The following is a 14,628-nucleotide window of genomic DNA, read 5'->3' as shown; positions in this document are numbered from 1 at the left end:
TTAGATACACTGGCTACCACAAATCTCCACGTAAACTCGCGACGTAACCCAAAGTCCAACGTCAACGTGGTTGTACCAAACGTTGTAATTTCGGACCCATTTGCCGCGAACAACACATAATCCGATTTCTTCCCGGGGCCACGAATCATGGATCGTGGGTACACGCAAAGGTCGGCTCCTGTATCGACCAGGAATTGCGTTCTAGTCGTCTTGTCGGTCACAAATAGACGGCGCGGCATCGGGCTCAAGTCATCTGCCGTCATCAACGACTGCCCGGTTCGTTTCCCTGCATCGAGTTCCAATTGCACGGTGGAATACATCGATTCGCACTCGCTCCCCAACGCCAATGGTAAAAACATTTACCCTGCCTCTGTTCCGTGCGTCTTTGCGACACGGAGCGTTGACGGGGCTCCCGACGGGCAGGCGATCGGGGGCGATACCGGCGATCGAAACGCGAAGAACGTTCATTCCCAATCAACTCGTGTCGGATCGCCGCAATCTCCTGCTGGAACGACAGGCTGATTTGCGCCATTTTTAAATTTATGAGTGCCTCAAGGTCTTGAGGCGCGTTGCTCGGTGCCGCGGCTGCTGCAGTAGATGCCGACGCCTCCGCTACCTGAGTTCGGGGGCCCATCGTCTCGGCTATCGCATCTGCCAGGTCAGCCACCTTATCCATCTCCGCGTCCTTCTGGGTCGCTAAGATTACCTGCATACTATTAGGCAACCTACCCATCCACAGCGTACGCAAAACACTATCTGACACGTTGTTGCCAGCCAGTCCGCGCAAGTGTCGCAGAAATTGAGACGGCTTCCTGTCTCCAATTTCCTCCGATTCCAGCAAACGTCGCGTTTTTTGCTCTTGCGACGAACTGAGCCTTCGAATGAGTTCCGTTTTTAACCTCTGGTACTGTCCAGTATTTGGCGGGTTCATTATAATGTCGCGGACTTCCGCGGCGTACACAGGATTCAATGCTCCTAACACATACCCGAATTTTGTGGCTTCGGTCGTAATACCCGATGCCTCGAAGCTGCGTTCGACCATCCCAAACCACATTTCTGGGTCCGACGCACAGAATTCGGGCATCCGAACGGCCACTCGCGACACAGATGCTTCCGCGGACGCGCCTCGCGGGTACGACGCACCCTCGTTAGGGGTAGCCATTACTAACTTTATCTGTTTATCAAAGTACCTTATACACCGTTATTCGTGCGATCACGTCGGGGTCACCAATTGAGGGCTCTGGAAAACTGGACTGAAAAATATCAACTGTTCCCTGGACCGACTCGGGTCTCTTATTTATATTACGTCCCCCAAAAAGGCCACGCCTGTTTTGGGGGACTCGCTGTCTTCTTTTGCCCCCGCTTAGTTTAGCGGGGGAGACAGCCATCGATGAACCCTCGCTGTAGGGGTGCGCTGGCCGTTCGGCCAGGCAGCGGTACGCGGCCGGCGGCTTTCTCCGCGACCAGGCATGCAGTACATCTGGCAGTGATAAAAAATAAAGAAACAAAGGAATTTCCGGTTCTTGCAAACGTCAAGGACGTTTTCTCTCCGTCGACCCCTTGACATCTGCAAGCGGACAGTTTTATGGTTATTACGGTCGCCGGCCGTGTGCCGCTACACAGTAAAAGCAACTTAAAGGGAATCCACAAACTACAGAATCCCTTGAATCGTTTTCTCGAAAATCAATTTTTTCAGAAAAAACTAAGTTTCTTAATTGTAAATTATAATTGTACATACTTTTGTTGTTGATTAACATTATATAACCCTCGTCAACAAATAAGAATGTATCTTTAACAAATGAGCTGATATTTAGCGATCAGTAGACTGTGGATTTTATGAATTTATTGCAAATATTGATAATAGAAATACAGAATAATGAAAACAATGGAAGAATTTAAGAGTATTACATTATTTTCTATTGATAAAAATTATTAAATGAAAAGATACGTTATTTAATTCTTGTTTTATACAATTATTCAACAAAATTTTCACTTTGCATAAAGATCCGCAGTCTAGTAATTTGGTTTTAAGGGACATTTAATTGTACCTAATCCTCTATCGATTATTTCGGAAATTAATGTTTTCATTTATATAGTTTGCTTATCGATCGATGACGTCACTGAACAATCAATTAACAATAGAAGAAGAATTTCTCGGTTTTTGTTCACAGCTGGCCGACCTGCGCAGCATTTTTATCCAATTTGATGAGTCAACACGTATGTATATTTACTTTTCGCCATGGAGAATTGAAACAATTGAATGACGTCTGCTAATGCAGATGTCCTTACACATACTTACATTCTGTTATATCAGAAGCTTGAGCAAACACCTTATACATACTTCATTCCAGTTGGGTTACGCATGCTCAACGTCGTTAAAGGTCTCAGTATCAACTTATTTTTTGGTCTTCTTTATGTTTATTCAAAATGAGCTCGCCGATACGTTACATTATTACAGAATTTTAATGAAGCGTTATTCCTTTTAGAACAACTTTTCTAACGCTCGAAAAAGCAAGAAAAATACGAAAATGTTGTAGAAAATATAAATAACGTGCATGAAGTTATGTGTATATTATTATTAAATTATGGATCTTTATGCAAATTCGAATTTTCTAAAGCTATTTTATAAAAATCAAATTCCACAATAATGTTTTCGTTCGTTATAGATAGAACATAAATTACATGTTTTTATGTAATTTACAAATTTGCATATAAACGCATAAAGATTCGCGATCTAATTATTATACATACACTGCGAATTTTTACGTAAATTCTCTTTTTTATATGAGATTCTACAAAAATTAGAATCAAAGAAAAGTTTCCTTCGTCATCTAGAAGATTACTCATTGTAAAAAGAAAATAAATATTTAATCAGACCTTGTTAGTTTACACGTGTTTATATAATTTACCCATTCGCACATGCCATGAATGCATAATGAACCGCGGTATATTTATAATAATTAGACAGCTGATTCTTGTGCAAACACTTATTTTCATACGTAATCTTACAAAAATTGGAATTAAAGAAAAGTTTCCTTCAACGCCCAAAAGATTAATCATTGTGAAACAAATAAGAATGCAATTAGACCTTAGTAATTTGCACGTTTTTATATAATTTACAAATTTGCGCGCACTATAAATGCATGGAGATTCGCAGTCTAATTATAAAGCTTAAATATTTTAGTGACGTTTTGACGCAAGCTGTACTCGATGATCAGAAGTTACAGCCCTTGATAGATTTCGTAACATACATACTTTGACCCTCTCTCCCCTTGACCTGGAAACCCGGTAAAAAAGATTTTGCGTAGAATCGATGCAATGCAGTGGTATAAATATTACTTTGTAATGTGAGAGAAGTATTTTTATTGCATAATGTAAAGAAGTGTACTATTACATTATGCAATATGCATTTATGATGAAATGAAACTCGGAAGAAATCGGATTTCCTTTTGTCAGCTATGTTGCTCTGTATCGATACCAGTTTAATGAAACCTTATAATGTGCTTCAGTTTCATAAACTACCTCGCGCACTTGAATGAATTAATTGAACGTAAAGTTGGAAGAAATTGCGTCTGTAGATGCTAGAATTAGAGAAGAGGGAAAATGAGGTTGCAGTATCCAATTATATATACTGTTTAATCTCCTCTACGGCTGTTCCCGCTGTACACTGTGAAATATCGCCACTTTGTAATTAAGTTCTTTTTTGATTTATTGAAATTGCACGTGTTCGTGCAAACATATCACTGCTTGCTTGTACGCGTGGCATTTTTTCCTGTTACTTTTAGAGGAATTGCTTCGCGTCGTCGCAATTAATTAAATCAATGTTTCACGGAATTAATACCGATTGCTGGTAAACTTGTGCAGATTGACGTTACTTGCACGTTTAAAAATTCGAAATGATTCGCGGTAAACTAACAATATCTGCTGTTTATAATTACATAAATAGAAGGTGGCGATTATTCCTCCTATATTTTATAATACGTTTTTATAATACGACGCAAGTATGAGTTTATAAAATATGTAAATTAAAATCTTTTTTAAATGAAACATTCCTAGCTTTCTTATGTCATTCATTATTGCATATGTATTGAATAACTATGAAGGTTGTATAATAAAATTGTACAAAATTAAATAATAATGATGTCAGACTTACATTGTAAGCGACTGGTAATTATGGTTAAAATTGATGTGAATTATATGATTATGATTGAAACCTTGGATATGAATTATAACGAAAATACATCAGAGTTTGTAGTCATTTTGATGATCAGTAGCAGCAAGTTCAGGTTGCATGTAATTTATGGCTCAATATGTTTTACTGAACAATTGCAATCAACAGTATAAATCAGAAACTTTGATGGAAGTAGTCTGGTCGACAACTTCTATGCCAAGAATTCCGGTCGTAAATTTGTACATATACATTATGGGCTCGTTTGGATAACATTCGAATTCTGCTTTAATTATAGCACTTTCAAATTTTAAAAGATTGACGATCCCATTTATACAATCCTGCTAAAATATTAGGACGTATTTATTTTATAAAATTATTGTCTGGACTTACTGAGTATTAAAAATGACTGACGTGTGATGCTCCACAAGATTAACAAGACAGTATTTATCTAAATTTCTCACCATCTTTATTGTAGTTAAGAAATTTGTTAAATTATAAGTAAAATAATTAACATATAAAAATAGCAGTGATAGTTGAATATTATTACAATATTCGACTTACAGGTACGTGAGTTCAGTAATTTCAACTAAAGTTAAAGTTTTAATGAATTAAATAATGATATTAAATATCTGCAAACAGGGCAAACATATATTGCTGATAATCAGACATAATATTATTTTAGAAGACTTGCTGAATTGATATCCATATTTAACCATCTATAATTAGATCGTGGATTTAATACATTTATGAAAAAAATGAGTACATCAAATTCGAAAAAGTGAAAATATTTAAAAAATTTGAAGATACTATTGTATTATGTTCAACTCATTAAAATGATTAAGGAAAGAAATATACATATGTTAAGACAGAAATATTTATATTTGGACAAGATTGATACGAGTATGAGAAATATAATAAAATATAAAGTTTGGCTAAATTTGATATGGCTTTTATATCAATATAATCGAACCCATTAACAAAACAAAGTAACTTACGCTTAAGCTGTGCTTTCATCAATTATTCTTAGAAAGTTATGTTCTGTATAAGGAGTTGTAGTCAAGCAACATCAAATTAAACTGCGACATCAAGTGCAACTGAGAGCTTCGGTTAACGCAAACATAGGCGGAAAAGAGCAACCTTGTTTAATTGATTTTTTTTTATACAGGGTGATTGAAAGAGAGGGTGAAACAAGGTAGACACCTATACTGGTGTAGGAACGTCCAATCAATATGAACTCTCAGCTTAATGTTGAAGTTCTTGGTTATATCTTTCCTTGCGTGTACACGTTGGGTTACCTCTTCGAGGACTTCGCTCGTAGGACGATAGAAAACGTGTTGCATTTGTTCGATTCAATTCCGAGAAGTGAAAGATAAAAACAAAGTTTACTATGCTATTTTACCCGCGATTGGCGGTGCAACTGTGCGAGTTATGCAATCAATAGTTATTTCTGTTTAACGAGTTCAATAAGTAGAATCAAAAGTTGTGTATGAAAATTTCTTATTCAAAACATCAAAAGTAACAATTTATATTTAAATAGCATTTTAGCATATATGCATTTTATTCTATATGAATATTTTTCTATATGCAGATTCTTAAATTGCAAGAAAACGTATAAAGTAACAAGTTTATTTTTATTTTCAATTTTACAATGAATAATTTTCTTGTTGATGAAGAAAACTTTTTCTTAATTCTAATTTAACTATAATCTATATATATATATAAATAGCACATTGCTGTGTCACACCTTCTAGATTAATATCATTACATCCTGTTTATCATTTTGTATGAAACTGCCAGCGTTTTTTCTAGTAATACCTATCTCATATTTATAATTGTATTTTAATGTGTGAAATAATTTCACTGTCGCTATGGCTCATTATGCAAATTATTATTTTCATGAATTGTTTTATAAAAATCTGCATATGGTAATCAAAATTATTTATGGTAAACTTAGATTAATGATATAATTCATTTTTGATAGTATGCATGTTTAGTTGCATTTTAATGACTTACATGTACTATTAATGCATAAAAATCTACACTCTGATAATCAATGTAATGTAATTATAAATATTATTAATGTAATAATAAATATTATTAAAAATTGATAAAAACTTTACAGTTCACTTTTAAAAAATGTTTTACAGTCTGTCAACGTATGATGGAAAATGTATTTCTTATTGTATTATCGGCAAAAACATTTATTACATATTGTTTAAATTTTCATTTATTTCATCCATACGATTTATAATTGCACAAACGATAATATTAATTGATTGTTAATTTAAAATTGCAATTAAAGCACATAATACGGGGAATTTAATTTATATTTGCCAATAAACAGAAATTGAATCATTTATGAATTACGCACTGTCCCGGATTGTACAGTGAAATAATTAATGAACAATTTCAAGTAAAATTAGTTGATATCGAATGTTTATAATTATGAATCAATAGAATATTGTTTTCAGCGGAGCATTTGATTTCATAATGTCCGCGCCAAGGTGCGTTACAATTAACGAAACGAAGAATTCCTTCAATCTATAAATAGCAAATTATTGCGATTGCACTGTCTTTAGTATGTCTAGACCCGGCATCTAAATGAAGAATCACGCGTGCCTTTAACTTGGAAGAAACACATAATAAATTTGGACCTCTTTGTATGCTAATTCTGTGAATCAGATATAGGTATGCTTTTAAATTCATCGAGCCGTCGCGATATATCCTGTATGTGACATGCATTAAATCCGTCTAATTAAATCATTTTGCCTCGGATATCATTGTTTCGACATCGCAGTTCCAATAATTTTAATACAATTTAACGAATACGATGAATAAATATTTAAATAAGCAGAACGATGCCTAGCAAGTGATTACAGATTTGAAACATTATCGGACTTCACGATGAATGAACCCAATGATGAGTGAACCCAACATGAATGTCTTTTTCATATTTTTCGAAATTAATTTAATCATCTGTCCTCTTTGTTATTGATAAATATATTATTTATATACTTTAATTATAAGTAATTATATTTAATGTATATTTAATTAAATATAATTATATATATTAAATATATTAATTTAAGTTATGGACTAAATCTTTTATTACTTTATGAAAATCGTTAATATACAGAACAAACCGACACTGTGCTAAATTGGAATTATTTTGATAATATAGTACGAAAGTAACATCAATTGTACTTGATAATTCTTTTTTTAATATACTGGCACTTTTCATTTATTGTTCATTAAATTATCAGTTCTTATGTATATTCGTCGAATATTACGAAAATGTAAAGAAATTAAGCAAAGATATTATATGCATCTTCTCACGTTGCTTGTTTTAGATATTGTTCGAATAAAATTTAGAAAGCATGTACAACTTTTATTTCCATTAATTATTTTACTTATTTATAGTTTACTCCAATATGATTGCATTAACTATATTTTCGTTTTTGTTTTCGAAATTCGTATTAACACCATCAAAAAATATTTGTAGAAAATTGTCAATTTAGTAAAAGACAACTTAGTAAAAGGTTTAATATTTCAAAATGATTGCTAAATATTTAGGAAAGAGTTAATATCAGTTTATAATATTTAGAGTTGGGCAGTATACAAGTAAAATTTGATTCGAACAATGTCTAACTCTGATAATATTCAATTGCATTAATAATTTCCGTGACCTAATTACGATGTCGAAAATACGCGTGTAGGAAAGTTTTCCGACAAGCGTCTTTCTGCAGTTACCACTTTCTAAAAGCACGAGGTATGGAAAGATGGTAACGATCCAAGTGAAGATATACATATACTTCTAGCGATTGCCAGTTGCACAATCTTCTCCACTAAATCTCTAAATCAACTATCTTGGCACTATTTCGTACTGCGCCCTCGCTACGCAGACCTTGTTTTGATTGTTGTCCGAGCGGAAAGTTTTCGGCACTAATTAAGGAACTGCGAATTTAAATTTTTTATCATTTCTTCCTCCACCACGGTTTAAACGGAGAACATTTGAATTACGATTGCTGTTTCCTTGACCTGTATGTTCTGTTCTGCTCTGAAACTGGCACAGTGAAATGCTTTTTCATTTATCGAAACCAATTAGCGATATTAAACATGCAGAGTGATTTTACACTGACTCGTCTTAAATTTCCTGGAGCTATTTATTCCTTAAGTCGAATATGTCATTTGTGCTTGTTCGTCCAAGGAGTATTGATCCACGAACAATTTATTCCTGCGATGTATATATGCACCTTCTTCCTGTATGTTTGAATTGATCTTTCGATATTAAACACTAGAACTACCAAATTGACAAACTAACTACCGGACTTCTCATTTCATAATTAAAATTTTTTGATAAACCTCTTTACTGAAGCATATAATGTAAAGGTGTCTAATATATAGCCCACATTTTTTACATCATAATTTTCGATTCAAAATACTTTTATTAAAAGTCGATACACGTTTAAAAACTAAGATATGTATTCTTTTAAATCTACTGGAAAATACAGGAAAAAAAATTTCGCTCCATCGTAATAAAGGAAACACTAAAAGTATGCAAGTTCACTGATTTGATAAATGGGTTTTTAATATGGCTTTTTCGGAAAATTTATTCTCTTTACCTTTTTTCGCACATTGGGTATATAAAGTTTGTTTCTTCAGCACCACGGTTTTCGTGGACCCATTAAGTTCAGCAATTACTGACTTTTGACACGAAATTAGCACTCATTATACTCTTGGCCATTGTTTTTTCTCATATATTCATTGTAGTTTTCTTTCCAAGTTGTATAAATTATAATATCATCTATGTTTTTTACTTCAATAAACCAGATTTGTATACAAATGAATGAATCGTATACAATATGATTTGAATACAAATGAACGAATATAAATTGTTTGTTTTTATAGTTTGTCGATATATTTCATCCATATTTCTTTTTTAAATGTTCTATCGGAAATTTTATTACTTTTAGATAGATTGATCATTGATGCATAACTAAATAATCTTTCTACGAGTGTAGAAAGATTATTTAGTAAAAAGTATAAAGTATAAAGTAATTTTATGATTGAATAAATATTTGAAATTGAACTACTTCTGAATGTATTCGTAGAAATATATTCCTATCAAATTACGTAAAAACAAACAGAGTTAACAGTTATTCACATCATTATTCAAATAAATAATTATACGAATAATTTATTCGAATAAAGAATTATGCGACAATCAAATACATGAATAATTCAAATAAACAAGAGAAGAATTAGAATTCATTTTCAAATCGATAGAAAACTGGTTATTTTCTCATAAAAAGTTTGTTGTTTGACAATCAGTCACTAAAACATAAAGGTTTCTATGCAAATAAAGATTTTACTCTTGGAAATTGAAAAAAATACACAATAATAGCACAGGTATGCGATGCGATATGTTAACACGGATATTTGGATCAAAAAGTCGTCCGCAAACTTGATCATCTATTTTTTGCTTCACAATTCAAAAACAGAACATTTTCCTGCGATTTGGTCAACGTTATTGAGAAATGTATATAATAGACTTTTAACGAAGTATTTTTAGTTAAAATTTTGCGATATTTTTGTTTAGAGCAACCTTTTTTTAACTCTTTACACTCGAAGAAACAAGAAAAATACGAAAAAGTTGTACAAAATATAAATAATGTGCATAAAGTTAGATGTGCTATTAATAGATTGCGGATCTTTATGTAGATTCCAATTTTTTAAAGTTATATTATAAAAGACAAATTCAGAAGAAATTTTCTTTCGCTGATTAAACAATACTATGTGAGCAGTAGAAAATTCTGACATTATCAATTTTTGTTCGTATATGGGTTCTTATATAATTTACAAATTTGCATATGAAAGAATACAGACTCGCAGTCTAATTATTATAAATGGACCGTGGATTTTTATGCAAATTCTCATTTTCATATATGACTTTACAAAAATTAGAATTAAAGGAAAGTTTGCTTCGTTAACTAAAAGATTACTCATTGTAAAAGGAAATTAAACCTTGTTAATTCATACGTTTCATTGCATTTGAAAAATCTGCATAAAGATATGCAATCTACTTCTAAGTTACCTGTTTGGGATGCCTGTCTGAAGTTTTTTAAATGCCGTTTCACTTCTTTCTCGTTTATTTTTTAACAAACAAATAGACGATTTACGTAATTACTATGGAATATTCTTCATAGTCACGACAGTCAAAATGAATTATGAAAACAATCAGGTATACATTGATTGATTAATTAAGATTGTACAAAGGAAATTATTATCATAAATCGAAGTCAGAGTCAAAACATTCGATGAATACTAAGAGAATTACTATTCAGACTTCCATGAATAATTCGAACAGTTTCTTCTACGGGAAACGAATTTTTAAATAAAGAATTAACCACAATTATTTGCAATGTAGAAGAAGTTATGTTTTCTGTATAACTCAAAATATTGGCTAAATTAGATAGAAAGTAGATGATCGTAATTATTATATCATCATTTGAGTTCTTCTCATTGAATTTATTTTTCTATGTGTTATTTAAATGAACCGATTCCAACGTTTGTAGATTTGCAGTTTGTTGCTACCTGTATTGCGAAGTTATGGCTGTGACATTTTTCAGTGCATTTCATCGTGGAAACTTGAGAGATCGAGTTGAAAAAAATCGATTGTTCTGTATTTTTTTATAGTTTCGAGTTCCTGAAATATATTCTACAACAGTAAAATCGAACAGTTACTCAAACATTAAAAACGTTTTCGAAAATGACAACCCAAAAAAACTAATTGGTACATTAATTCGAAATTTTGACCACGTACGAAACAAATGTGCCACCAAGGTTTGACCTACAATGGACAAAAAATATAATGTATTTGTTCATTAATAAATACGTTCAGAACTTTGGTACGATTTTCTATTTTGTATCTTTCAATGACTAGGATGTTAAAATTTATAGCGGATAATGTTAAATCTACTTTTAGCACAGAACGTGATCGTGTGATCGCATCGAGTGCCAAACGAACACCCCAATTTCCACATAATCATAGTATTGTATTTAATAAAATTGCACCCGAGAGCTAACATTTATTACAACGTCACAACTTGGTATATGTTCATAATTTATTCTGTGCGATTATTACAAAAACTTGAATTTATTATTTTAATTTCTAGTTGAAAAACTTTTGTATTTAAAAAAGCAGTAAACAAAGAACATTAACATTACAAATTGACAAGTACATTAATATTACAAATACATTAAGAATATTGAAAGACAGTCTGATACGTTGTAATTATTAAGATACATATTAGAAAAATTGGTGTAATTTTTGGTAAAAACTCAAAGTCATAAAAATAAGAAACTCGAAAAGATACGAAACAATAGAGTTCTTATACAGACGTTGGATTGAAGTCATTTATATTTTTTTATTTGTAAAACATTATCGTAACTACTATTTCTAATAAATTTTAGATTTGTTGGTAAACTACGTGGTGGTTAAAAAAGATACGAACTATCTAAACTATGACTTTTTATACATTTGTTTTAATAAAAACTCATTCGATCGTCTTATGTTTCCTACGGCAATACTTTCTCACAAATTAATATTTATTACAACGTTGTTTATTAGAACGTCACAACTTGGCATATGTTCATAATTTATTCTGTGATGTACGCTACAACTCATATATAGAATATTGCAACTCGAATTTAATTAGATAGGAAATTCTCAAGAACACATAGTTTATTATTCTATGATGAATGGTGTCTAAAACAAAAGACTATGATGAATAGCCTGTTGATTTGATGCATTTATTGTAAAAATGAATAAATGGTACTTGGCACTGTAAATGATAGAAGAGTGAAGGAAAAGACAGGGAACCTATGTATACGAATTGGTGACGAATCAGGTAATTGTGGTAAATCCATCCAGTACAATTTAAAATCGCAGATTTATTTAGCTTTTGTTTACCAGAATTGGTAAGGAAAATTTTGTTGGGATTTTATTTAATATCACGTAATAATAAATGTACAATTGTAATACAAATATGTAATACATCAGCTAATATAAGACACAAAATCAAAAATATCAAACACGAGATTATCATGTGTTTTTTCTATATTCGTTAAGAACACTTCAATACATCGATTCAATCAACCATTTTTAACAAATTTTTATTTTGTATAAATTTCCGCAGCCTAATAATAAAAGACTAGACTGAATCGAAGACTAACATTTTTTTCTCCGAAGTTTATTTACCAGAAAATCGTGTTTGATAATTCGTCAGAATCATATGTATCAATTGTTTCTAAGAAGTCTGTTTCTGAACTGTTTCTTGTCTGCTCCTGAACAGTTTCTTAAGGTCTTATAGAAAACAACATTTCTAGGAGTACCTTAAAAAATATGTTGAAAGTAATTGATAAATAAAATTATAAACAATTTTAAGCATAGCCAGTTATAATTTTCTTTGAAAAATAATATCCTTAATAAATATAGCACTCGAGATACCCTATATATCACATTTCTATTATATTTGTTGTAATAATTCTTTCATGACGAAAAAATCGTTATTTCAGCTGGCACATAAAGTACAGTATAGTCGCTCTACATTGTCCTTTGTAAATCGTTGACAATTTTATAGAAAATGCGTCAACAGCGACACGCATGGTCGACGCAAAATTTTCCGCGAGAGCTGGAAAGCTAAAAAAATACGAGCACAGACATTTAGCCACTGTCATGCACTTGCTATACGTGTCTGTGAAGCGATGCTTCGCGGATGTAAAGCTTAAAAGTCAAGGTTGATTTAAAATGAAAGTGAAGAAGTTTCGATGATAAAGCATGCATATAAAATGTCAAGTATCATATTCTCGTGTAAAGAACGCAAGATTTTGTTTGTTCATATTAATTGAACTATGCAATATGTAGTTGTAACCAACTTTTTTAAATTAACGCTGCATAATTTTGGACAGAGTTTGCGTCTGAGAAAAATACTGCGGCTACGCGAGAACTCCGCGCGCCAAACCAGTTCATCCGTGATGCATATTTTAAAACTTGTTTACAGCGTCGAAGCGTATTTTTAATGATACTATAAATTGAATGATTCTATTTCATAAATTATATTTGTATCCCACTTATAATGTGAAATTATTAGCATGTTTCAAATACTGAAGAAAATTTAATATTCATGATTTTATGTGTACATTGCCCGTTTCGTAATTTTAATTCATATACTTGATCATTTTAACGAAATTCTTTTCTTTATAATATTCAGTAAGTCTCCTGCTAGTAAAATTTCTTTCAGGTAGATTGATCATTGATCTATAAGTAAACAAAATATCTTATTTTGGGTGCAAATGAAGTCACCGTATATTCCAAGATTCATATTTACAACATATATATGTATGTTCAAAAAATTACGTGAAAAAACTCAACAATTATTCGCATTATTATTGGAATAATTTTACAATCTCTATTGTTCGAATAATTCATTCGAATAAACAATGAAGAATTAGACTTCGAATAAATTGATAGAATAATTCCTTACGAATAACGAATAATTGTTATTTGAATAAAATGTTCATCTAAAAAGAATTTATGCAAGTAATTATTATGGGTAAATATTTATTCGAAACAATTCGAATAATGCTCAATTCTGGTTGCCAGGGACATCAATATTAAAATATCATTACGTAAAGGATTGTTAAATGACTGTCATTAAATATATTTTGTTAAACCTTACACTATTATCATATCATTATCACATTATTTACTTTAAAAGCAAAAGACATTTGTCGTGAGGATGTAAGTCAAAAAAAGGCATAACATTTTTCTGTTTAAAACTTCGTTTACGAGAAAATCTAGTTCGAAAATTTGTAGATAATACCTGTCTGGTATAACACCCTGTATAACTAATAATAAACGTATTGTACACGTATTTTCAAACTTGATTTTCCCGTAAACGAAGCTTCAAACGGAAAAATATTATTCCCTTTTTCTCGACTTATTTTCGCAAGTAGAATCACCACATGTCCAATGGTATCATTCCTCCGGTAATAGTTAATAAACTTCGATATTAAAGTTTGCTCAGATCATCGAATTTTACTAAAAACGTGATATCCTACGAAAGGGTTGAGTGATTTTAATTTCTTAATTAGTGGCTTTATTGGACTACGGTGAGAGTAATAATAGATGTTTAAAAAAAGGTACGTGATAAGGTACAATATAAAATGCAGGTAATATTTTTAGACGTATTGAAATTTGCAATTTATTATTTTCATTTCTAGATGAAATACTTTGTCATTAAAAGGACTGTGAACAAAAAATATTAAAATAACATAAAATAATACTAATCGTAATTACAGATGTAAAAATGTTAAAAGACAGATTATATTGTAGTTATCGAGATATGTATGTACATATCTGTAGTAGAAAAATTAGTATGATTTTTGGTTGAAAG

The 14,628-nt window shown here is 31.5% G+C and overlaps 2 protein-coding genes across 2 annotated transcripts in view; one reads left to right on the top strand and one right to left on the bottom strand.

Annotated features, from left to right (window-relative positions):
- Positions 1-14,628, top strand: part of Nca (neurocalcin homolog) — a 510,394-nt gene that overhangs the window by 37,294 nt on the left and 458,472 nt on the right. The window lies entirely within an intron of this gene.
- LOC143261933 (uncharacterized) lies at positions 465-1,054 on the bottom strand. Its single transcript, XM_076528147.1, has 2 exons — positions 617-1,054; positions 465-518 (listed from the first exon to the last, which is right to left on the bottom strand). The coding sequence occupies exons 1-2, from the start codon at positions 1,052-1,054 to the stop codon at positions 465-467; spliced, it is 492 nt and encodes a 163-aa protein (XP_076384262.1).

The sequence above is a fragment of the Megalopta genalis genome, chromosome 1 (genome assembly GCF_051020955.1).
Source record: "Megalopta genalis isolate 19385.01 chromosome 1, iyMegGena1_principal, whole genome shotgun sequence".
NCBI classification, from domain to species: domain Eukaryota; kingdom Metazoa; phylum Arthropoda; class Insecta; order Hymenoptera; family Halictidae; genus Megalopta; species Megalopta genalis.
This window is presented reverse-complemented; position numbering and strand designations above follow the sequence as displayed.